At 40.8% G+C, this 26541-nt stretch overlaps 1 protein-coding gene and 1 non-coding gene across 4 annotated transcripts; both read left to right on the forward strand.

The window, feature by feature from the left end:
• The first annotated feature begins 433 nt into the window (after window positions 1-433).
• On the forward strand, window positions 434-10780 carry LOC121928286 (probable transmembrane reductase CYB561D1). 3 transcript variants are annotated; one of them, XM_042462776.1, is made up of 3 exons: window positions 434-532; window positions 6261-6298; window positions 10182-10780. In XM_042462776.1, exons 1-3 carry the CDS (start codon window positions 493-495, stop codon window positions 10686-10688), a joined length of 585 nt encoding a protein of 194 aa, XP_042318710.1. In that variant the 5' UTR covers window positions 434-492; the 3' UTR covers window positions 10689-10780. The 3 variants fall into 3 exon arrangements, 2 of the variants coding, with proteins under 2 accessions (XP_042318710.1, XP_042318709.1); XM_042462775.1 differs by lacking the exon at window positions 434-532 and adding an exon at window positions 4428-5949; XR_006103472.1 differs by lacking the exons at window positions 434-532; window positions 10182-10780 and adding an exon at window positions 6835-7009 and having other exon boundaries at window positions 6044-6298.
• On the forward strand, window positions 8531-8639 carry LOC121930213. Its single transcript, XR_006103865.1, has one exon. It is a non-coding gene; the product is annotated as a U6 spliceosomal RNA (small nuclear RNA).
• Window positions 10781-26541: the final 15761 nt, after the last annotated feature.

Here is a 26541-nt window from a genome sequence, read left to right on the forward strand (position 1 = left end):
ATGGGACCTAGTGAAACAAGAGACAGTACTTGCGCTTACATAGGGAAACCATACTTGCTCATAATCATTGGAGAATACTTGCCCATAGAGAATAATGTAAGAATTCCTGTTTTGGTGTTGAATGGTTTAGCAACCAAGCCTCTATATTCTTTAGCGGCAAGTATTCTCCAATGATTCCCTATGGGCAAGCATTCTCCTATTATTCCCTATGGGTAAGTATTCTATTATTCCCTATGGGCAAGTATTCTCCAATGATTCCCTATGGACAAATATTCTTCTATTATGCTCTAGGTCTGTACCGCCTCCCCACCCAAGGAGTTGCCCAGGTGGCACCTGAGCCAAGCCCCGCCCCTTTGCCCAGGCCCCGCCCCTCCCTGACAGGTGTGTACACCTGAGTGGCTGCCTTTCGACTGATGCCGGGGGGGCGCTGGGCTTGGTCTGCGGTGGCTGCGCAGGGGCTGGTGGCTCCTGGCTCACCTCTTGGCTCTGGGCATGGCTGGCTTCTTTCTGCTCCTTTCCAGGCCAGGCACCAGTGAGTCCCCATCTCTGTCCAGGGGATGCCCTGGGAGGGAGAGGGAGGGAGAGGAGGGCAGAGAAGGGGGTGCCAGTGGAGGATTCTGGGGGTTGTAGTCCAAGAAAAGGAACGTTGCCAAGTATTACATAGAGGGATCTTGTAGCACCTTTGACAGTGCTATTGGAGGAGTGTGTGTGTGGACTGCACCAGGTGACACCCTGAAGCAGAATGACACCATTGCTGCTCAAACACCTACCTTTTGACAGAAACAGCTGTGGCCTTCATCTGCTTCCCTTTAACGTGCTTTAGGAGATGGTGGGAGTGGGGTGGGGTGGGGGTGGGGATGGGGATGGGGGGCTCAGTGGGAGGAGAAAAGAGTGGCCCCAGAATTTTTTGAAAATTAAAATGTCAAATTTTAAAAACGTAATTTTTTTTTAAAATGAAATTTTTATTCTTTTAAAACTTTCTCTGACAACATCCCCTTTTAACCAAATCTTCACTGCACATATATAAATACATTTAGGTTCCACGTGTGATATTGTAATTTGAAGGTATAATTTTAATTTTGCTAGTTGTTTATGTCACAACTATTAGCATTACATTCAGCGGTTTATGGGAATTGTGATTTATGAGTGACATTAGGGCAAAAAAGCATTATTTATTTATTTATATAGCGCTGTAGATTTGCACAGCATGGTACATAAAACAATAAATATATAAGAGTAAGCCTGCCTATGGTGTACAATCTAAGAAATAATAGGATAATACATATACAACACATAGCAATGTAGGAAATGGTTCAGTAAAACAGGCAACAAAAAAGAACATCAAATAGCAAATGATAATCACACAATGCCTGGGAAGGCTTCTCAGAACAGGATGGTCTTCAACTCCATTTTGAAGCTGGTTAAAGAAGTGATGGCCCTTGCTTGTGGGGGAAGAAGGTTCCAGGAGTGAGGGGCAGCAAGTGAAAAGGGGCAAATCCGAGATGGGGCAGAGGAAATCCTGGGCTGAGACAACTACCAAAACGGAGGAGGGCTAAGGATTACTAAGGATTCTGTATGGTGTGAAATGGGAGGAGGTCAATGGAGGGGGGGGTGACACCATGAGTTACCGCACCGGGTGATTCAATCCTAGGGACGCCACTGACTTTTGAGACTCACTGAAAGAAAGAAATGGGCAGCATGAGCTTTCCTAGGGTTCAGTCTGCTTCCTCAGATGTAGACTGAAATCTATGAAAGCTCATGCTGCCAATTTCCTTCAGTGAGTCTCAAAGGTGTTACAAGACCCCTCTATGTACTGATTCTACAGACTAACATTTTGAATTTTGCCAAGCATTGCTTACCTGTGTGGTTTATTGTCAGAAGCAAGTGTTTATAATTCAGAAGCATAAATCACATCTAACTTCAGTATACAGTTGACCCTCCACATTTGCAGTGCCAAGGGAGGACCGATCCCACAGGGTTCCTCTCCTTCCTCAGTCATTGTTGTTGTGTGCCTCATGTCCCACTTACAACGACACTATCATAGGTTTTCTTGGCAATGTTCTATCAGAAGGGTTTGCCATTGTCATCCTCTGAGGCTGAGAGAGTGTGACCTCTCAGCCTCAGAGGATGACAGTGGGTGCAGATCGCGCCAGGTGACGTCCTAATGGATGGTGAAAGCATTGCTCCCTAAACAAATCCCTTTGGGCAGAAATGGGCTGTAGTGTTCCTGGCAAATTTCTGTGGTTCCAAAGGAAGAGTTGACATTTGGTGTCAAACAGAGAGAAGGAGCAGGCAGCATCCTTTTGCATCCTTCCTTCTTGTTCTGGGTTTATACCTCTTTACTTGGCTCCTGTTTCAGGCTTCTAATTATCAACATTCTTTCTTTCCACTTTAACAAGAGTTGGAGAATGGAAATGGTAGGTAGGGAGAGAACAAATTCTATACAAGTTTTCAGGTGAAGTGTTGCTTCCTTTGCCCTTTTCTCACATTGCATATTTGGAACTAAGAAAGTTAAAGTGTTGTCTTTTTTTTTTTAAGTATACTACTTAGGATATTGCCATTTTAGTACACTATAAAGAAACAGTTTAGTGAGAGTATGATAAGGGGCAGTGTTCTTGAACAAGAAAAGATCCAGTCCACTCAGAAACTGATAAAGACTGCATGGATTTATGTGTAATATGTTTATTTTTCCTCTGGGGAGAAAATAATTCTTTTTTTTTAAAACAGGACTGCCACCTTTCAGCACTGTGACTCTTCTAGTTATCTTTATGGCATGGTCTCAGGTATCCTTTAACACTTAAAATTGGTCTGGATACCTGAAAAGCACTTTGTTCTCTCAACTCCCCCCACCCTAATGTTTTTTTAAAAAAGGATTTCCACCACCATTCTAACCTGCATGCTTGTTTATTTATGTATAGATTTCTAAACCACTTTCTCTAGAAGATAAAACTCCACAAGGCAGCAAACAGTAAATAAACCCTAACAATAATGCAAATATAAACCCAACATTTCTAAAATACATCCACATACTGAGACTGCTCAAGACAGCAATTAACCTGTCTTGAAATAAGTCTTCATATGAATGATGAGAATTCTAATGTCTGTAAGATTGGCAGGTAGTTAATGATATAACAAATGGAGTATGTGCAGTGTGATATGATGGCTAAAGACATTACAGGATTACTACTCTGTGTGAAATGATCTTGAATATATATCTTGCCTGGAATTCAGCTAGTAGTAATTTAGTCAAATAACTACAGAGTAATGTGTAATCGTCTCCAGCTAAATGACCTTCTGCCTCATTTAAATTTCTGTATAATAAAAGTGGACAATTGCAAAACAGAAGAGGTGCCATATCAGTGGCTTATCTAGAATAATGAATGTGTGGCATGATGGGCAGGCAAATGGGTTGTTGTTATTGTTATGTGCCTTAAGTCATTTCCGACTTATGGCAACCCTATTGTGGGGTTTTCCTGGCAAGTTTCTTCAGAGGGGGCTAAAGGTAGTAGAAAAGAGAAACCTTCAGATTAGCATCTCACAATCAAAAGGAGGCAGGCAGGGTAAAGAGAAGCACTGGCTAGTGTGCTACAAATGCATGTGGTCCTGACATGTCCATAGTGGCAATCCTGAATTGTCTTGTCCTCACTGTCATCTACCCTTGCAAGCGGATACACAGAACTGCAATTCTAATTTGCACATTGCTTAATAGTTTCCTTGAAGCAAATTTCTGAACAGGTTTACTAGCTTGCTTCTGAGCCTTCCATATCTACTGATTTTTTTTATCCACAGATTCAAGCATCCATGGTTTAAAAATATTTTAAAAATATATAAACTCCAAAAAGCAAACCTTAATTTTGCTGTTTTATAAAAGGGATGCCATCTTACTGTGCTGTTGTATTTAATGGGACTTGAGTATCCACGTAGTTTGGTGTCCATGGGGATTGGGGATCCTGAGACCAAACTCCAGAGGATACCTGTAGTTTTCTGTGATGCAGCTCTAATACCTTTAGACTGAAGAGCATTTTCCACCTATGTTTAGAAAGTAATGCATATACTGTAGAGAAAATATACACTTGCCAAACTTTAATTAATCATTTTTGGAGCTGCTTCAAAGACACTGCAGTTTCACCAAACACATGCTGATTTGCACATGTTCCAAGCATGTTTTCTTTCATTTTCATGCGGTGTAAATGAGCTAAGAAGCTGAAGACAGTTGTGACATCTGAATGCATTAGACATGGAAGAATGGGTTGGATGATAAACATATTTTTCCATTGGTTTTTATTCGTGGAAAAAAATAATTTTGTAATATTTTAAAAGCACAATTAATCTGTGTTTTAGAAAGTAAAGCAAATCTAGTTTTTCTACTGTCCAGTTGTATAAGAGGGAGTGAACTTGATAACTGTTTCTAGAGGACTTGTTTTGGCTTTATGGCAATAGCACTTGTAGCCCACAGAAAGGGGTAGGATTTAAACCATTTACCTGTTGAGTTGAGCTCCATTTGTTTTCCTGGCAATTAAGATACTAGACAGGATGTTGCTTTCCACTTTTCCAGGCCCGTCTTCATAATACAATATTACTATTCAAGTTTGTTCAATTAAACGCAGTATACTTCTAATTTTCTGCAGTTGCTCAAATATTATATTTCCCCCCTTTTTGTGCATTAACAGCTGGTATGGTGAGGCTGCAATTGTCCCCCCCCCCAAATATGGAATGTATTTTATCTCCTGTTATGGCTGCTAGAAGACATACTTTAGAATATGACAGCTCTATAATACTTGATGGATGTTTTCTATTTCAGAATCCAACAGTTTCAGTGAACTTTATAGGGCATACACCAGATCTCTTTCAGTCCTCTAGTTTTGGAATTTTGATTTGGAAGTCTGCTTATATTAGCCTATGTGTTTCTCTATTTAGAACTACTTTCAGTATGAAAGACTTTTAATGCTACTCGTAAGTGGCATAAATTGACTAAAACACTTCTAAATGGGGGAGATTTGAATGAGTTTAAATGTGTGCTTAATTTTTTTCTGTGCAATCAACATGGCTTAAACTTTATTCATAGTGGCTGACTGGTGCTCAGTGTACTCTGTTCCAAATAACATGCAGTCACAATCAATTTGTGTTTGGTTTGAGTCTCGAGTAATGGTGCATCCGAAGGAATGTTTTTCCAGCATGTACAGCATGTAAGAGGAAAAAACCTGAGGTCTGCAAGAAGACTTGACTGATTATTGATTTATTATTTAATTTACAGGGGATGGAGAGGAAGACTGTTCAATATGTAGAGTCCCCCCCCCCTCCAACCCCCCCCCCCCGCAAGGACTCTTGAATTTCAGAGTCTTCCTTCTAGCATTGCTCTACAACCAGCTCTTCTTAAGGATTAATACAGGGTTGCGACCCTTCAGAAGGTGTTGAACTGCTATTCCCATTGTCCTTCACTATTAGCCATGCTGGCAAGGTCTGATGTGGTTTGATATTTAACTATTTTTAGAGGACCACAAGTTCCCTGATCTGGACATAACAGGTATGTCTATACTAGAGGGGGAGAAATCCATTACATTAGCTAGTAGAACATTCTCAAACCTCTAGAGAATCTTTTCACTATGCCCTTGATTGCTTCAGAAATCCTGCCCTTCTGCCACAGAATGTCTTACTGTTACAGAGGTTTATTGACTAACAATCTCAGTTTTGTTTGTCATCCTCATATAGCTAAAATGGTGTGATACTGACTGGTGAATGGGGAAAGGGGAAAGAGTCTGGGAAAAGGGACAGAGAAGAGGCAGAAGTACTCAACAACCGGTTACAAGTCATGCTTGTCATCTAAGATGCACATTCCAAAGACAACCGAATTCTGTCTAGGATTGTTGTACCTCGATTTTCAATGCCCTTATGATTGTTCAAATCAAGAGATTACATCCAAACCTTCTGTATACGAGACAGGAAATAAAGGTAGGCATGCAATCCTCCATAGTTTTCCAATCCCATAATTATATAATCCAGAATTCATATAGCATGGGATTCATTCTGTAGTAGGAATAACCAGGGTTCCTTCCCAGTCCAGAGCTGCTGATAGGGGCATTCCCCCTTGCTTTCACAGGACTGCCTGACTACAGACAAAGCTCTGCCATGGATTGGACATTCTTTGCTATAATAATGTATGGTCTCCTATAATTGAATCAGTTGTTGAAGTCAGGCTTATTTTTAGATTGCTTAGCTAAAGTTGGGTTGTATTCAATTTTTTCTCTCTCTCTTCCTTCCAGGTTTATTTTCTTGGCACCCTGTCTTCATGTCAATAGCAGTAAGTTATTCTCTTCATTATCCCAGGAATACTGATGGTTTTATTAAGCTTTGCTTTTGGAGAGTATTACAAACTAAGGCAGTGTACAGACATTTTCATTTTAGAGACGCAGTGGGTGCTCTGCACAGCCCCATAGTCAGATGGTTCTGCCTTAAGATTGATCTGCCTTAAAAAATAATCTTCAGAAAATGTATGTCCCCTCTCTAGCAAAAGAATGCAGCACACATTTGTAGGGATTGATTGTCTCCCCAAAGAACCAAATAAATATCTAAGGCCCGGCACAGGTAGGCTAAATAAAGCGGTTTCTGGTCAGTTTGGGAGTGTGTAGTTCAGATGACACATGCCTCCAAAGTGGCCGGAGGGTGCGCTGAGCCAGAAAAACCTGTTACAAAAAGGAGTGGCAAAAAGCTAAGTGGTACCCTTTCCACCTATTTCAAAGTGGACTGTGTGGTTGCCACAGTCTCTGCCTGACCACAGCTGCTTTGGGCCAGTCTGCTTTGCCTATAAGTTACTTTTCTTCATTTTATGTTTTACAGTGGTGATGCTGTGGGCACTTCAAGATGGAGGGCTCTTAGCATGACCAATCAAAAGATTCTGTACAGGTATTCTCTCTTTATCTCACTGTGTTCAGTTCTGGGTAGGGATGGTGAAGGGTGCTGGAGAAATGGGGAAATAACAGAAGGTTAAAAATGGAAGCCATCATCATTTGGCCTTCCCTGTGTTAAGACTTGAGCTGACTCATCTAGAGAAAGAAGGTCTGTCAGCTAGTCTGAACTGAAGCCACTCAAATAAACTACAGTCAGCCCTCTTTATCCCTGGATTTTTAATCCATGGATTCAAGCATCCTCAGCTTGAAAATATTCCAAAAAAGTATAAATTTCAAATAGCAAACCTTGATTTTCCATTTTATATAAGGGGCACCATTTTACTGTGCCATTGTATTTAATGGGACTTGAGTCTCCGCAGATTTTGTTATCCATGGGGGGTCCTGGAACCAAACCCCAGCAGATTACAAGGGCCCACTGTAATCTCATTCACAGAAAAAAATATGTCTGTTTATAGCTTATAATTGCCTTTGCTACACCTTAAGTAAAAAGATATAAACAAGCATGTCTTGCTAAATGGCAGCTCCCAATGTAATCAGGAGGTATGCTGATTCTCTGGGTTCAAAGACACCTGTTGCTACCCAAACTGAAATAAAGTTCTGTATCAAAACCCATGATTTAGCAGTTTGGGTAGTGCATAAGTCATGTTGACAGAATAATGTTTTAACACTTTTTCTTACAAAAAAACCTTGGTAAGGGCAGAATCATATGGTATCTGCATGCACTCTTGGCTGTTTACTGTTCTTGATTAATCAAAGCTATAGAGAAAATTCACAGAATACTAAAGCTGTCTTGCTCCACTTAATGGGATGCTCATATGTATCTAGTGATGCTCAATGTGTAGGGCATGTTCTATTGTTGAATAGGGATTCATCTCATTAATTCATGTTGTTGAACATACATGGAAGCCCATCAAACACAGTATTTTGAGTACATCAGTTCACCATATATGCAAGATACGAGTATACCTTCATGAAAATGCCTTCATATTTTCAATAAAGATGTATTTTGCTGTTTTCTTTAAAGGGCGAGGTAACTGTTAATCTGAACTAAGATGGTTCTGAGTATGCACACTTAAGTCTCAGTCTGGGAAAAGTGTGATGCATGAATGGATGGCACACTTCCTCCTTTTTTCTAGCTCTTTTAACTAGCATTTCTCTCCAATGGAAATGAAATTACTTATTCTACAGTAGCGTACTTGACATGTAAGAAAAGATGGATCCATGCATTTCCTTCTTAGGTTGACCATATGTTGTAGCTAAGGTTTGAATGGCAGTCCCAAAAATACTTAGTAAATATATTCTTGAAAGCCTTGATTAATTATGGCATCTATCTTCTTTTCCTAGTAAGATGTTAAGTAGCCCTAAGAGAGCAGTAGTGTAAGCCAAAATGATTCATTTTGTTCCAGTAATTTTGATGCCAGCTACAGGCTTTGGAAACATCTAAACATGCCCTATCACTTTTTAGGAACCTCTGAGTATGTCTTATCATTTTCACTGCTGCACAGTTGCTTGCCCTCTAGGCTGGGGATGAGGAACATACAGGCCTCCAGATATTAAACTGTACCATCTCTAGCCTGTGTCGCCAATGGTGAGGTGTATTTTACTGTACAGGGGCCATGTTCTTTGTGCTGAACTCACCTCAGCAGCACATATACTGAATTAAAAATGATAAAGAGATTAGAATGGCTCTTTAACTAGAATGACATCCAAATTCATGAAGTATTCCATATTTTTGGAGGTGTATTTCTATGCCTGCCAAGCCACATGTTCCCAAACCCTGCTCTAGGCTCAGTCTGTTCAACCACCAAAAATAAAGGCAGGGAACCTTTGACTCTTCAGAAGTTTTAGACTTCAGTTCCATGAAGCTCCAGCCAGCTTTGCCTATGGAAAGAAGTTACAGGAGTTCTGGACTAAAATATTAGCTGTGCTGTAAAATAAAATTCTCCATCCCTGACTTGGAGGGAGAATATAATGCAAGTAGAGCCTTTGTTCTTGACACTTTTCTGTGCTAATAGGGCACCTGAATGGGCAGTGATGGCAAATAGAAGGGATATCAGGGATTCCAATGTCAGCAGTTGCTAGTGGTTTTTTTGTCTTACACAGTAATGCATCTTAGTTTTCCAGCCACAACTTAATCAATTCTCAGGACTAGTCTCAGCAGAATGAAATAGTAATTTTGAGTTGTGTCACTTTGGTCTGTAAATGTGAAGCTATATGGCTGAATGCTCTTCCAAAACAACCCCCTGTTAATCCTTCCCAACATACAGACATGGAAGGAAAGGGCAAGACTGAACCCTTCTCTTCTGACATGTTAATTACATATGTTCAACTGATTTACCAGGCGTTGGAAAGTTGCTGCTTGAGTGACTTGAAAATCCTACATTAAATGGGAGGTGAAAAATTAAGCCTTTTACAGTCTAAGAAAGGTTTTACCACTTCTTTGGCTGAGCCCATCATCTAATTCAAAGACTCTGGTGTTGCTTTTACTTATGTGGTGACTAGGTGCTTCTGTGCCAGTGAGGCAGCAAATATTGACCAGGTTTTCAGTCCAAACTTTTAACAGAGATGTTTTGAACAACAGCTTATTTTCTGCTGCTCCAGAGAACAGAACCCGGAACAATGGATGTAAGCTACAGGAAAAGAGATTCCACCTCAACATTAGGAGGAACTTCCTGACAGTAAGGGCTGTTCGACAGTGGAACAAACTCCCTCAGAGGGTGATAAAGTCTCCTTCCTTGGAGGTCTTTAAACAGAGGCTGGATGGCCATCTGTCGGGGATGCTTTGATCTGGATTTCCTGCATGGCAGGGGGTTGGACTGGATGGCCCAGTGGTCTCTTCCAACTCTACGATTCTATGATTCTATGATTCTATTGAGGAGGATAGGGTTGGACACTTCCTTTAAAGTTTGTACAGTGGTGCCTCGGGTTACGAAATTAATTCGTTCCGCGGCTAATTTCGTAACCCGAAAAACCTTCGTAACCCGAATTGCCTTAGGCGCTAATGGGGAAAAAAGCCGCGGCTCTGCCGCGGCTCCATTTAAACAGCGCCGGTGTTTTTTTCATAACCCGAAAAAACTTTCGTAACCCGAAACAATAAATCCCTATGGGATTTTTTCGTATCCCGAAAAATTCGTAACCTGGGTATTTCGTATCCCGAGGTACCACTGTACTGAAAATTAGAGTGGATGTACCACCCCACTGACATGATAGCCACTACCCAAAACTGCTTTTTAGCAAAAAACTGGCCTGTTTGCTAATGTGTGTCTTTGTTCACAGTTCTGTCTCTGCCTGACTGAAGCCATCCTGATCTTTTCACCAGACAGCTCATTCTTCTTCTGTCCTTCCTCTCACAAAGTGAAAATGCTACTGCACTGGACTTCACAGATACTGGCACTTGTAGCTACCATACTGGGCTTAATCTTCATTGTATCCAGCAAGAACCGTAGTGAGCTCCCACACTTTGTCTCCTGGCATAGTATAGTGGGTCTCCTGACCTTTGTATTTGCTTGTGGGCAGGTCCTGTGTGGACTTTGCCTGTGTTTTCCACAGCTGCTGAAGATCTCATCTATGGCTTGGCTCCAGCGGTACCACACTATGCATGGATTGATAGTTTACCTGCTTGCCACATTCACTGTGGTACTAGCCATCTGCTCTGACTGGTTTCAAGCTCAGATTAAAGGGCTGGTTTGGTATGTCTGCATTGGGCTGCCCTTCTGTCCAGCCTTGGTGATCATGAGCCAGGTTGCTAGAACTCATTTGCCAAAGAAAAGACAATATGTCTAAATCTCAGGAGGACTCTTGGGAAGCAAGATTTCATCCACTCCCCCCCCCTTACCCCCCTTTATTCTGATGTTTTTATTTTGTGGAAATATGGAATTATGGGCATTGTAGTTTGTTGTGCTACCAGAGCGCTCTGACAGAGTAGGCAAAATGTCTCACAAAACTATGGTTCCCAGAACTGCATAGCATTCAGCCATGGTCGTTAAAGTGGTGTCAGTCTGGATTATTTCAGCTTTAGACAAAGTTGTGCTTACCTTCCATACAAGGTTTGTTCCTGACATTCTATCACTCATCCTGCATTTCTTCTCTTTTCTCCCACACCTCCCCCATTAACATTATGTGTGCTGTTCACTCATCTTTCATTCACCATGAATTGTTTTTTCCATGGAAAATGCAAAGAAAGAATGATTTTACATATTCTAGTTACAAGACACCGAGTGACTACAACAATGAAATGCAGCAGTAAGTGGCTACAAAGATCAGTCTGTAAACTGAGGGTGGAGAATTCTTAGGAGGCTTCAGCTGAACCCAGGTCTTTTCCCCCTAAGGTTTTTACAGAAACAGAATGAACTCTGAGTAGTATGAACTGTGGCCTCTGAGAAAGAGAAGAGCAGCCACATGCAATGGCATTGTGCCTTAGTCCCTGCGGCTGGTGTAAGGACCCCCAACGCACAATACTGTGGCCTCTGTGGGAGAGAAGGGCAGCCAGCATTTGCTGGACTGAATCCCTTCCCCCAGTGCTACCTCCTTTTCCTTGTGATTTGTGTCTTTTTAGATTGTAAGCCTGAGGGCAGAGAACCAGGATCCTTTTTTGACTGAAAGATGGAATGTAAATGCTCTGAATAAAATAAACTCGTGGGTAAGCAGCTGGCTATAAAAACTCATTATAATATGCTTCATAATATACACTTACTTTCATTCTGAGATGCACAGTGTGAAGAAAGTATGCGGGCTGTTAAGGACATACAGTACATGAGAGGGGGAGTCTTTTTCTTGTTTTGGATTTAAAATTGATCATGGAATTATCTCTTTTTTGTGCGTGGTCCACACACACACACACAAAGAGATAATTCTATGATCAATGTTAAATCTCTAAAAAGTTGGTTTCCCTTTTTTTGGTTAATATTTTTTTCCTGTGGGATGGGAGACAACTTTAGGTTTTGTAAGCCATCTTGGGTCCCTTGGTGAGAGAAAGGAAGGCTCTAAATTGAGTTAATGAATGAATGTTTAACCTTTAACCATCCATAACCTTGACATTTTCAGTCCAATTGGCTTGAACATTCTTGGGATTGTACTACTCCATAAGCCATTATGCTTCAGAAAGATCACACACAAAAGATGGCTACATCAGAGGGAAGGGGAAAACAGTGGCTTTTAAATGTATCTGAACTCTAGGTCAAAAGCCTAGTGGTTAATTAGTCTGCTTGCCATCCTTTGAACTATTCTTGGAATAGACATAGATCTCTGAGTTGTGCATCCAAATGACATGTAAAGTTGATGTTGTCCTCCCACTGGGCCAGTATTAGGAAGACTAGAGGTAGGGCTTCCTTTTCCCTTCCTTTTTGGCAAGAAACGTTCCCATTTTAAAAGAGCTTTTATTTTATGATTTTTTTATGTATGGGTGTAAAAGCTTGACAGTGAAGAAAGCTGTCAAGGAGAAAAACAACTCATTTGAAATGTGGAGCTGGAAGAGAGATCTATGGATAAGATGGACTCCTAAAAGGACAAATGAATGGGTTATATAGCAAATCAGGCCTGAACTCTCACTAGAAGCAAAGATGCCTAAACTAAAGTTGTAGTGCTTTGTACATATGAGACAATGTGGCTTGCTGGAAAAGATGATAATGGTCAGCAAAGTGGAAGGCAGTAGGAAAAGAGGAAGACCACACTACAGGTGGATTGACTCAATCAAAGACGTCATGGCACTGAATTTGCAAGACCTGAGCAGGAGAGCGGATTACTGGAATTCTTGGAGGGCTCTTATTCATAGGGTTGCCAGAAGTTGAAGTTACCTTGACAGCAAATAACAACACCTTTTAACATCTTTTATATCTATCTTAAGCTTCTTTCATACTACACAGTTATAGCACTTTGGGCCTGCTTGAACTGCCATAGTTCCATCCTACAGGATTTGGGGAATTGTAATCCATTGAGGCATTTAGAACCTTCTGGCACAGAGAATTCTAAATAATTCATGAAACGACAAATACCAAAATTCCATAGGAAAGAGCCTTGATAGTTAAAATGGTATAAAAATGCTATAATTATGTAGAGACCTTAATACTGTTATCTAGCAGATTTTATAGATGTATAGTGGGCACGGGGAGGAATCGGTGGTGGTATTGAAGGATGGTGTGAAATATCACAATGACATTGAGAGATTTTTGGGTACAAATAAGACAAATGTGTTCTTTGAGCCTGCTGGATTTTTGGGGGTCATTTTCTGAGCTGGCTGAGGGCTAAATGCACTGTTAAGAATTGTATAGCCCTCCAGATGTTGCTGAACTACAACTGCCAGCATTCTTCACTGTTGGCTATGGCTATTGGAAGTTACAGTTCGATAACATTTGGAAGGCCCTAGAGTTCCCATCTACTTAGCATAGACCCATTGAAATCAATGGAGCATAAGTCAGCTGCAATTAATAACTAATTATACCATGAGGTTTCATCATGCTGGTTTTCTTTTGAGATTCAGCTAATATACATCCTCATCATTTGTGATTAGTGTTGGATTCAAGCCAATAAAATAGGTGAGCTAGGAAGTAGCACTTATTAAGAAAGCCTTTGTCATACAGTGGGGGTTGCAGCTGAGAAGTTGTCAATTTGGCATTAGTCAAGTTGAGTAGAAACAGAAGCTTTGAATACAATCCAAAAATAGTTCTAAGGCTACCATATTGCTACATTACATGAGCAATGCTTATTATAATATATATTCTTCTAACTTGTTGAACAAAATCCAGATGTTTTCCCTTAAGGCTGCACAACTGTTGAAGAGTTATCCTTTTTTTTAAAGCACTGAAGCAGCAATCTTTTGTCACTGGGGAAATACAGGTAGCATATGACTACAGGAGCGATATGGGTCTCTGAGGCAAAGTGCCCTACATCATCATCAGTGATAAACAGTACTATGCCTCACTTTGCTACTTTGAGCCAACGTTTTGAAAGAGCAAACAAATTTCTGAGAAGCAGAGGCATTAGACTAGCCCTGGGGCACAGAGACTAGGAGAAGGAATAACTTATTTGAATACACCTATTTGGAGCGGGAGCTGAGAGACCAATTCATGTTCCTTTAGAAATTCAGTCACTGCATTGGGTGAGGATTATAGGTGAGCTCAAGTGTAGTTCAGAGTTGTGAACTAGTGCCAATCCAAAAGCTTTTAGCTGCCAGAGTCTGGAGAGTTTCCAGGGAAGAATAAAATAATTGTATCCTATGGGTACAAGTATGGTAGTTGTCCCTGGCACACTGGGGTGGTGGGGGGAAATGATCAATCCCCAAAATGAAACCATTTAAGAAGCTCTGCTCTGGGGCAGTACTCCCTAAGCTGCTTGGTGTGGGGGACTGGCTTCCCTCCCACCCAATGCACCAGGGACCAATGCCATATAGTCAAATGCTCATGGACAACAGTTGTTTGTTTTCCCCCCTGTACCTCTTTCCCGAGACTGATAACTAATGGCCTCTGGACTGGCACCAGTCCATGGACCACTGCTTTAGGTAGCACTGATTTAGAGCAAGAGAAAACTTCATTTACTCATTTCCTCCTGGACAGAGGGTGTAGTATTTTGATGTGTGTGGATGTGCCTTCAATCACCTATTGACTTATGGTGATTCCATGAATTTCAGAGGGCTTTCTTAAGCAAGGAATAGTCAGAGGTGGCTTACCTCTGAAATATAGCCTAACAGCACCTGGGATTCTTTTACACTCTCCTATCTAAGTACTAACCAGGCATGGCCCTGCTCAAATGAGATCTGGTACTTTCAGAGTATCTGATACCACAGTATTTTATTTCTCACACTGAGGTCCCCCTCCCCACTTGTACCAGTTTGTTTCTCATCCTTCTCTTTCCTGTTCCTGGTGTGACACTTTTAATTTCCTGTTGGAACGCCAGGATCAGCTCTACTGTTAGGCAGAGTAGGACAACCTGCTCAGGCAATCAGATCCTTTAAGGCAACAGTACCAGCACACACCCACTCAACAGCTGTTCCTTCTAAGCCTCTGGCTATTCCCTTCTATTGACAGATACAGTTGTGTGTGCCCCACCATTTGTCCTGGGGCTCCCAAGTTGTTGTTATGCCTTCAGTTGTGCTGAAGAGCTCTATCCCATCAGCAGTGAGTAAGAAAGATTCAAGCGTCCATTGTATTTGGTTTCTGTACATGGTAGGATGAAAGAGTGGTTGCTAGCTTATCTTTCTCTTCAGGTAGGAAAATGATTGAGTTTTACCTCTTCATAGGTTTTTGGAGAAAATAATTCTACCATTTGTAGATATATCTGTCTTAGCCTGTAGATGGGGAGATGGTGGTTATTAATTTTTGGAAAACAGTCTGAAACAAACAAGTTAGTCATAGAAGTCTCACATCTTAACAAAGAAAGCCTACTCAACACCAACTCTGCTGCTGCCCCATGTGTGTTTTCCTTGAGTGTGCAGATGGTGAGTGGGTGCGTGCACATGCTCATCCAAGTTTAATGAGGAGAACTAATGTGAGTGCAGATAGCTGTAGGAATGAGTCTTTGTAGCAGCACCTGCAACCCTATGAGGCACATTCATCTTACTCATGCATCTTCTGAGAGGATGTCTGTAAAACTGCAGTGTGAAGTTTGCCTGTCTAGATGGAACCACCAAGAAGGAACAAACATCATATGAGGATGGCAAGAATGAAGTACAGGTGGATGGAAAACATACAGGTTCCTCTTCTGCTGAGCAGAAGTTGTTTCCCAGAGTATTGTGGCTCTCATTTCGTGAACCCAGGTTAAGGAGTGAACCGGAAAGATGGCTGAAAGTAGCAAAAGGTCCAGGTTATGTGTATGAGAGGGAAGCTAGCTAACAAACTTCTGGGAATGAGGAGGCAGCCAGATTGACTCTACCCCTAGGCATCAGTTTAGGGGGGGACATTCACTGTCAAATAGATCTGCTTAGAATCAATATGCAGCAGCTTGTTGTGTTGCTACTTCAGTACAAATTGTTAATAACCCAGCAATACCAGCCTGACTCTGTGGTATTACATCTTGTGTTCCTTTACTGCTACAAGGGCTAGCCACATACAAAAAATGTGGGTGTCTCTCAGTGTGTTAATAATTTTAACATCTAAATCCCTAGTGTTGGGCGGAAAACTACCCTGTGTGCTGATCACTTAAAAAAGAAAGAAAACTCCACAAGAGGGGGCTGTTTTCAAAGGCTTCCTATACAAAATCCCAGTAAGAATCATTCACAGCATGGATACTGGAAATTCCATTTCTGCAATATTCTCATGCAGTTGCTAGGAGTAGCTTTCTCCAGACATGAATGCACATGTAGGTCAGATTCAGAACTGGAAACAGTTACTTTCTTGGACTACATGGCTGAGGGATTCTGGGAGTATTGGTCCAGACATTTTCCCAAGCTCTATGTACTACAAAGAATTGACTGAATTGTCCAAAGATGAATCATGAAGTAGCTTTGGTGATATTTTGCTATTATCGTTTTGTGCCTATTAAATTTGCATTGCAAATAAATATTATAAATTTATATTGGTTTGTCCAGCGGACTTGTCCTAGCAGTAGTCAGGAAGACTTTTACCTCACTGCTTTGGAGAGAAAACAGTGAACTGTTTAATATGGGATCTCCATTGTAAGACTCTCTCTGCAGACACAGTGGCAGAGATTAAAATAAATCTTATAACACATTTATAGAGTCATTGACAGTATTTAAGTGAAGTCATGGCTTTCCTCAAGGGAAATTATGGGCTGTCCATAATCAGAATTCAGTCCTGTGGTTAAAAATTACCATGGTGTGCCATAGAGAGCCCTCTGGAGATGCAAACAGCCAATCAAATTGGACTCCTTTTTTATTATACTGAACTTGATGGGTATTTCCCAGTTGTTGTTGTTGTTGTTGTTGTTGTTGTTCTACTTTCAAGAACTTATGGGGTTTTCTTGGCAAGTTTTGTTCAGAGGAGGTTTGCCATTGCCTTCCCCTGAGGCTAAAAGCATGTGACTTGCCCAAGATCACCCAGTGAGTTTTATGGCCAAACTGGGAAGTGAACACTGGTCTCCAGAATCGCAGTCCAACACACAAAGCACTACACCACACTGGCTCTATATCTCAGTCACCAATTCCAATTCTGTACTTCAGCATCATTAACTTTTAACTTTTTTTAAAGCATCAAGTTTATTTACACAGAAATAACCTAAAAAACATTTTATATCAATAGTACTGCTCAACTTCTCTCTCCCTCTCTCCCTCTCCCTCTTTTTTTGGTCCATAATATGAATTTGGCAGAAATTAGTGACAATTGTTCACTCTTGAAAATCTTAGATAAATTATCCTTAGAAAGTGTAATTTTAGTCAGTAGAGAAATGTGTTCAAGTGTTCCCCCAGTGTAGAAGCAAAAATCCCTTCTGGAGTTCCTAATCGGACAATGGAAGAAAATTTTAAATTAGCACACATGTTAATGTCATTTCAGATCTCCTCAAGCTAGAGGGTAACCCAAAGTATTATACATGCACTTTAAGGGGAGGGAAAATCTTAAGAGATCCTGCACTTACAAGTCCCATAATAACTCTAAGCCTTGGACTCTTAAGGCATGAAATGCTAGCTGACTACTTCATGCTGCGAAGCTATTTTTAAACAATTGCTTCACAGTGAGAAGCTGTTTTTAAATGGTGGAAGAGTGTTTCCCATAGACATCAGTAGAAAAACAATAACAAAGAACACACTTTAGCTAGGAATGGGAAAGAGTGTGTCTACACACACTCACCTCAATGCAACAAAAAATGAGTGCCTAGTTTGTTCTTATTTAGCCTAGTTCTCATTTAGTGTGAAGTATTTTAAGAACTTGTGCTGCTAATGTGAATTACAAAGCAAATGTTCAACTTTGTTGTTGCGTGCCTTCAAGTAGTTTCTGACCTATGGCAACTCTAAGGTGAACCTATCACTGGGATGTCTCAGCAAGGTTTGTTCAAAGGGGCTTTGCCTTTGCTTTCCTCTGTGACTGAGACCATATGACTTGCCCAAAGCAATGTTGGTTTCCATGGCCAAGTGGGGATTCGAACTTTGGTCTCCAGATCCTAATCCAGTGCTCATGCTGGCTTTCTACCAGGAATCCATTCACACTACACAGTTGCAGTGCTATGATTCCACTTTTAACTGCCATGATTCAGCCCTGTGGAACCTGGGACTTGCAGTTGAAAGAGGGGCATTTAGAATATTAATGAAGTAAAGATGGAATAGTTGCACAATGTCTTTTGATTGGAGCCATCAGTCTAGAAGCACCCTGTACTAAAAAGGGCTAACTCAATTGAAATTTTATTCAGACCTTGTATTCTTAATTTTTATCTGAGTTACTGCAGTGAGGTGACCCCAACCCTAGTGATGCCCCTGCCTCACAGTCCTTCATGTGGATATTATGGAGGGTGAATAAAGAATGTTTTCAGATGGGACCTTTCCTTGTGATTGTCCCAGCTGGACCAGCATGAAATATACATTGCAGTCACTATCTTGTTTTGATGTTTTTGGTTTTGTTTTAATCTCTGGGAATCATTGGACATAATCCTTTTTATCCTGCCCATCTCTCTTTCCATCTTATCCATCTATAATTTTGTTTCCCCCACTAATTGTTTAATTCACGTGCTTTCTGACAAGTTTGTATGCCCTTTGACTGATTTAAAGTAGTACTCAGTAAATAGCAAGAAGAATAATGCATTTGATAATGTAGGTTGTTGTACGTCAAATGCCATAAAAACAGATTTTCCTGGGCAACTGAATATGCTTTGATTTGTACCATCACTCCCAAATGAATTGAGCAATATCATAAGGTGGAAAGATCAATTCATTGTTCCCCCTTGAAATACTGTGAAGTGCTTTCAGTATTAATTTTTAAATGTAACTAGAAAATTGGGATTGAGAACAAATATGGGATACATTTCTGAGCAAGCACAATCACCTCTCTGGTTAAAGGAATAATATTGAAAATGGACTAGAACAAACAAACTAGTCTAGAAAAGTGCACTGTGCAGTCACAAGCGGCTGCTCAAGTAACCTGAAAAAATATTTGAGAGAACCAAATGAATATTTAGAATTTAAAGCAGGATTGGGAGTCATGTGCACTTCCAGCAACAGCGCTCATCACCCCTGGCTATGTTGGCTAGGGACTTGTAGTCCAACAACATCTGGAGAGCCAGTGTCAGTCTTTTATGCTATACAAATCCACATGCTTGATCACAGGACCACCAAATTTAAGATGTTATCTAATAGAATCAAAACAAAGGACGTAGAAACTTTTGGATTTGGTCATTTAATTTCAGCTGCCTCTAGAACAAGCACTTCATATTTCTATACTTTTTTTTGCTCTAGGATACACATTTGTGATTTAGCTTGATATTTGCACATTGATATATTTAAGTTCATGGATCAGCTAACAAACCTGGACTCCCTCCCATTCCAATTGCTGTGTTTGGTCCATTTTGCACAGAACATGTGCAGAACATGTTAAAGTAATTTGTATTGATTTTTAGGTTTCATTCCAATCAAAATTAACTTCAGCAACAGTGGATAAATTTCCTGTCCGTTTATAATGAAAGATACCTGCCTCTCTGAGGCATTGGTCTATAAACATGAAACCTAGTCACAGATGTCCATGCAAATGATACCCTGAGATTGTTGCGCTATGGCTTTATTTGGGTTTCTAATGCATTAATTTAAATTAATTTAAGCTTGCCTACCTTTGCAGTACAGGTTGAGTCTCTATTATTTGAAATGCTTAGAACCAGAAGTGTTTTGAATTTGTTTAGCTTTTGGAATTGCTGTATTTGCATATACCCACATAATGAGATATCTTCGAGATGGCACCCGTCAGAACACAAAATACATTTATGTTTCATATACACCCCATATACATAGCCTGACGGTAATTTTATACAATATTTTAAAGTAATTTTGTGCATGAAACAAAGTTTGTGTATACTGAACCATCAGAAAGCAAAAGTGACATTGTCTCAGCCACCCATGAAAAAAGGTTTGGTGTTTGGAGGATTTTGCATAAGGGAGACTCAACCTGTACTATCTTCAGTTATATAAGACTGAAGACTGTTTTAGCCAGTTCATAATTTTGCAACTGATTCAATCTAAAAAAGTGGGTAGTCTGTGGAGTGGAATCATAGGGCTTCCCTCTTCCCTTTGCTGTGAGGCAACCTCCCTCAATAACATGGAGAAGGGAGATCCCTTATCCACGGAGCTTTGGGGGTTCACCATGGTAGCAGCTGTATGCAGAGTTATCAACATTGTGGTCTCACTCACATGGGAAAGGCACATTGTGTTTAATACTATCAGTTTCATATCTCTGCTTAAAAAGTGTGAATGATGGACTATTTCAGATCACGTGAATCTGGATACTCTAACTAGTCACCAAATAATGTGCTTATTAAAGGAATCCTAAACTTATATGGACACAGTAACACAGAAAATTCAGAAGCTTGGAGAGATGGCCATCTGTCAGGGGTGCTTTGATTGTGAGTTCCTGCATGGCAGGGGGTTGGACTGGACAGCCCTTGTGGTCTCTTCCAATTCTATGATTCTAAGTCACACTCTCTTAGCCTCAGAAGATAGAAATGGCAAACGCCCTCTGAAGAAACTTGTCAAGACCCCCTTAGGGTCACAGTAACTCAGAAATGACTTGAAGGCTCACAACAACAACAACAGAAGACAGACAGACAAGTCTAGCTGCAAAGGCTAGACTAGCATCATCCTTTGTAGTGGTTACTTGAGGGTGTCCTGGTAGACAAGGGCTGCTTCTGGACAAGGAGTGGATGGTCCAATGTAGCAGTGTTGTGTGGACTACCCTTCTGCTTTCAGAGCAAAGTAGTGGAAAAGCTTACTTTCACAATAATCCATTGCCATACACTATTGTGCCTGCCACAAATATGTAATACTTTACCTAGTGTGTCCTGAATAATATATAATAATAATAAAATTTTATTTATATACCGCTTTTCCATTGATCAAAGCGGTTTAACAGCATATATAACATACAATATAAATATTAAAACATGAATATATTAAAAATCCCCCCATATACAAATAACAAAACCATATCTCATGCCAGCTCAGCAGTGTTGTCAGGAGGGGAGGGAGGGCGTACAGAAGTCAGGAGTCAGGGGTATACCTGCTCGAAAAAGTGTGTTTTCAGCCCCTTCTTAAATTGGTCTAAGGAGGTGGCCGAGCGGAGCTCGCCGGGGAGCGAGTTCCAGAGCTTGGGGGCCGAAATAGAAAAGGCCCTCCTGGTGGTGGTAGCCAATCTAGCCTCCGGAACTCTTAGCATTTGCTTCCCGGCTGATCTGAGTGTGCGGGGCGGATTATATGGAGAGAGGCGGTCCTCCAAGTACCCTGGGCCCAAGCCATTTAGGGCTTTATAGGTAATAACCAACACCTTGTATTGCGCCCGGAAGCGAAGTAGTAGCTGTGTCACTAATAGTTCTATAATAGTTGTAAATAGTAGTTGCTGTTGTAGTAGTTCTTACATTTAAAAGCCTTTATATTTAAACATGATTTTTAATATGGTTACCAAGTACAGTAGTGGAAGGGAGAGCTAGTGGCAGCTAGTGGTTCTTTATGGTGCTGAATCTCTGTGAGTGATAGGGTTCAGCACTTGGATAGTTCCTTTAAAGTTTAGGCTTAAAGCCCACAGTAGAATCATCATCCCATTGACATAGATGGGGGGGGATACTATACCTGCATTTTCAATGTAATACATGTCTTATTTAATGTAATACTTGTCTTATTTAGAACTAAATTCTGCTGAGTTCAATTAGACAGCTCCTGGTAAGTGAATGTAGGAGTGCAGCCTTAACATTTTAGCATATTGTTTCAACCTAATCCCTCTGTCCCCCTGGAACACTGTTTTCCTTTTCCCTGTAGTCATGGAGTCAGACTGACTTGCAGCTGCCTCCTGAACATGATGTCAGATGGGAATTCAGCAGAGCAGACCGAGAGAGTTACCGCTGGTGGATGCAGTGACAGATGTCCAAACAATGGTGCCCCCAGTAGGGGCCTTTCCCAGAAGAGACGGGTGCCCTGCTCCATTAGCTTCCTTTCAGCCATTTAGCTTTTGAATTAAAGCTGTGGGGCTTGGGAGGCCTCTGTGTTTTTGATCTATTAGTCTCTCTTGTACGTGCTGGCTTTCGTCACTCTTGTGGACTCCTCAGTGGTACTTGAAGGAATTTATTCTTTCATTGGAAATTCATCCTTGTTTTCATCCTTGCATAGAAGAGAAGAGGAAGAGGAAGAGAAAGGAAGAGAAAGAAGAAAAAGGAGAGGTGGAAGTGGGAGAATTGCCCTACACTTTGGTGTCGTTTCAACTGGTGGTATCTGGACACAAACATTCTGTTACCTTGCTGGAGTGGAGAGTGAGGTCACCCCTCTGCTCTTGATCCTAGTGACATAATTCCTATTGAACAATCTCCTTAATATTTTACAGAATTCATAGAGACCTCTCTCTGGTGCTCTCTTTCAGCCCTTCCACCTTTGAAAAGTGTCAGAAGAATGGCTCTCTTTTAGACAGCCAGGCAGTGTGCAGCTGGAACAGTACATCTCAGCCAGTAGTCCCAAAAGTAATCTTTGGTAGCTCTGTAGAACATATAATTTGTTTTAGTTCTGCCTTTGTGAAGGCTTCTTTTGGCTTGTTGCAACTTTTAAATAGATGTGCACATAAGAATGAAAAATGACAGCACTGTAAAGGAAAACAAACAGGGAACTTTGGTCTAATAAAAAGCATTGTGACAAGGCAATGGTGGCTGGCAGTGGTGCCTGTGGGGTGGAAAATCTGGTCTGTGTTTCAGCCTAAAAATTAGCTAAACCAAACTTATTTTGGTGATAGGTATGGAAACTTGAATAGAGCCAGCGTGGCATGGTTTGAGTGTGGGACTGTGACTCTGGAAACCAGGGTTAAGTTCTCAGCTCAGCCATGAAACCCACTGGGTAATTTTGGGCAAGTCACATGCTTTCAGACTCAGGGTAAAGCAATGGCAAATCCCCTCTGAATAAATCTGCCAAGAAAACCCCATGATATGGTGACTTTAAGGTTGCCATAAGTTGGAAACACCTAGAAAGCACACAGCAACAAATGGAAACTTGGATAGCAATTTCAATGTTTAGGCTAAAACCACAGGCTACCATTGGGTAAAAGTGGTAACCATAATGTGTATAAAGTTTAAGCTCACTTGAGCTGCATACAGTCGGCCTTCTGTACCCACTGATTCTGCATCCATGGATTCAAGTGCCCACAGCTTGAAAATATGTTTTTAAACATTCCAAAAAGCAAACCTTGATTTTGCTAGAATTCAAAGATATAGCCATGTTAGTCTGTAAAATCAGTATGTAAAGAGATCTTGTAGCACCTTTGAGACTAACTGAAAGAAAGAACTTGGTAGCCTGAGATTTTGTCATCTTAAATCTACTTGATTTGCTGTTTTATATAAGAGACACCATTTTACTACAGATGCATTTGAATCTGAGGAAGTAGACTTAAGTCTACAAAAGTTCGAACTGCCAACGTCTTTCGTTCAGTTAGTCTCAGTGCTACAAGACCTCTTGATTTGCTGTTTTATATAAGAGACACCATTTTACTACATCATTATATATAATGAGAGTTGAGCATCCATAGATTTTGATATCCCCAGGAGGGTCCTGGAACCAAAACCCATGAGATACAAAGAGGCCACTGTACTTCCCATTACACAGTTAGCTGCTGGCCTCTGAACTTTAGCCCCACTTGTGATTGAGTCCTCAAAGCCCAACCCTGTCACATCTATGAGGGAAACTAACCAGGTATATAAGGGGACATTGAGAACACCAGACTCCCATGAAGAGCTCAGAAATGTTACCTTTTTTGGCCTCTAATTGTTTTAGACCACAACTTCCAGAACCCCCAGTGGCACTGCTGCCTGGATATTCTGGGAGTTGTAATGCAAACATACTTTTTCCAACCTCGTGCTTGCACCCTGGACAGCTCCTGCTCACACAGGTATTGCGTAAGGGAAAACAACATGCTTGATGCTTCATTGATAAAGTAGGAATTGATCAATCCTTAATCTAAATTTTAGAGGAAGTATCCAAGGAGCTAATTTGGGAATAGAATTCAACATACTGGAGTTCTCCTTTAGAATTTGGATTAAGTCCTAGAATAGATTCACTGATCCAGTGACATGAAAGCATCCCCCACCTCCCCCTAGCCAACAAAAACAATGGAGTGGTGTGATAGGGTTTGTAGTCCAGTTACATTTGGAGGGTCACACATTTCCTGTCTCTGCTTCTGCTGCCATCAGGGTGATGTTTTCAATGATTCTTTGGGAAGGAATATGATGGGAGCTTTAAGCAGGTCATTTGTTATCTCAGGTACTTGCTTTGATTCCTAGTCTGCATCCTGGTTTGTCCTATATTGCAAAAATATGCCTCTTTTTCTGGTTTGACTTTCTTGTGCAGCAGATCAACAGCCACTGAGAAACATTTCTGTAGGTGGGGATCTTTGAGCCCCAGTGCCACCCAGAGGAAGTTTGTATATTTTCCCTTGAAGTACTACTAAAAGCAGCCCATTTCTGTGAATTCTAATGCAGGCACACACATATGTACTCAGCTGCTTATCTTCCTCGCTATGGAGCAACTCAGACTGGAAGACAGAATGAAAAATGGCTTGCAAAAATGGCTAAATGAAAAATGCTGACTATTTTAGGCTCTTCTTAGAGGCATAACTGCTGGGACTGTGGGGAAGAATGCCTGCACTTCAATATTTGCTATCACACCTCTGGATCTTAGGCATTAACTTCACAGTGTTTGCCAGAACATTCGACTAAGATCACAAAATGGTTATGGTGGAGCAAAAGAATCTCAATGCAAGACTGGAAAAGCAGAGAAATGAGAAATATTTCATGAATTCCAGGTTTGAACTGAGTTAAAGGCTTCTTAAGATATCATACGTACTTTCTTGTCTATTTTCATTAGACTTGTGCTTTCAACAGCAGTAACAAAACTGTCTTCGAGAAGAGTCTCTGCATTCAACAAAACAAACTTTCCAGAGACTAGTATGCATTGACTTCACACCTCAGAGACAATGAAACTAGTTAGTCTTCCAGATGTCATGAGATTCCTTTTTATCCCCTTTACCCTTGTTTCTATACTGAAACAGACTTAACATGATTATCCCTTTGAAAAATAGTTCACATGGCTGTTGGAGAAGCTAAAACTGTGACAGAAAATAGGCCTATTATTCCAAGTTTTCTGGAGCAAGGTTGGGCTGTAAATGGAACTAGCATTATTCTGGTAGGCTGTTATTTAAACTTTAACATCAAAATATGTGTGTGGAATAGGAGACGATATTAGCAGCACCAGGTGATGAAAGGGCTTTATTGCAGGGGAGCTAGAAACTGCACTTGTCCCTCTTCCATATTTGCAGGGGTTAGGGGCACATGACCCACATGAATGTGAAAAATCTGCAAATAACAAACTGTTTTTACCTGAGAGAACACCTCTCTAAGAATCTCTAGGTCCTCCAGTGCAACTCTGTGGTCAACATCTGTCAAGCATTCACCGTAGAATTATGCTGAAGGAGCTACAAATGCCTAGTGGAGTGTTCTCTCTAGGAATCTAGGTCCTTCACTGCGACTTTTGGTTAAAGTTAACCATAGACTTGTGCTGGAGGACTAGATATTCCTAGAGAGAACATGTGATTAATTAAATCCACAAAAATCAAATCCACAAATGTGGAAGGAAAAGTGTATATACAATATAAAGGTCTCCTCAGTATACTCAGCAAAGATTCCTGTGATAGTTTAAATGTTCTTGTAGTCCATTCTTGTATAGGGATGGGCAGACGGTGAAGAGGGACCTACTGGAAGATCTTTCATTAAAACTGGGAAAAGTTTCTGTCTGCCAGTTATTTAACAAAAGCAACAACAAAAAGATTTTCCCCTGCCCTAAATTCTGTAGCTGAAACAGAGTGGGAGGGATGAGGAGAAGTGCTGTGATTTAGCCTTGGTAGTCAGAAATCTTTGGTTCTCAGTGTATGTTTTTTACAGCAGGTTTCAATTGATGGATCTCTGTGTTCTAGTAAAAAATAAATAAATTAAGCTTGTAGTCTTGCCTGATGTGAACTACAGCCTGTGCTGTACACAACTACAGCCCATGCCCATCCAGTCCAATGAATGGACTATTATCTTTATAAACTCATGGGTACGGGCAAAGGGGAGAATTATATTAATTATGGTCCCAAAACTCCTTCAAATTCAGGGGTAACAGTGCAATATTACTATGGAGAGTGCCAATTCATACATGATTTGACTACAAAGTGAAGGGAAAAAGCAGTCTTATGGCACCTTTAAGACTAAGCAGTTAAATTCAGCCTAATGTGGGCTCTAGCTTACTCCCAAAAATGCTGCAAGGCTATTTTTTTCCATCCCCTTTTATAGTGAAGCAGAACTTAGTTACCTCTTGAATAATAAGAATGACCCAGTCCTTATAGCTTTAAACAGGAATAATATACAGTACTGTACTATAGTCTAACCCAGAAATGGAAGACATGCTGCCTCCCAGAGGTTGTTGGACTCTAGCACTCAGCATTCCTGATCATTGGCCATGCTGCCTAGTACTGCTGGGAATTGCAGTCCAACAACATCT

The sequence above is a fragment of the Sceloporus undulatus genome, chromosome 4, assembly GCF_019175285.1.
Source record: "Sceloporus undulatus isolate JIND9_A2432 ecotype Alabama chromosome 4, SceUnd_v1.1, whole genome shotgun sequence".
In the NCBI taxonomy this organism is placed as follows: domain Eukaryota; kingdom Metazoa; phylum Chordata; class Lepidosauria; order Squamata; family Phrynosomatidae; genus Sceloporus; species Sceloporus undulatus.

Bases quoted from the DNA above. Each gene is read 5' to 3' on its own strand.
- LOC121928286 (XM_042462775.1), top strand. From the start codon at position 5,826: ATGCACATTCCAAAGACAACCGAATTCTGTCTAGGATTGTTGTACCTC. The intron at 5,950-6,260 runs GTAGGCATGCAA...TCTTCCTTCCAG, and splicing joins ATACGAGACAGGAAATAAAG to GTTTATTTTCTTGGCACCCT. The intron at 6,299-10,181 runs GTAAGTTATTCT...CTTTGTTCACAG, and splicing joins CTGTCTTCATGTCAATAGCA to TTCTGTCTCTGCCTGACTGA.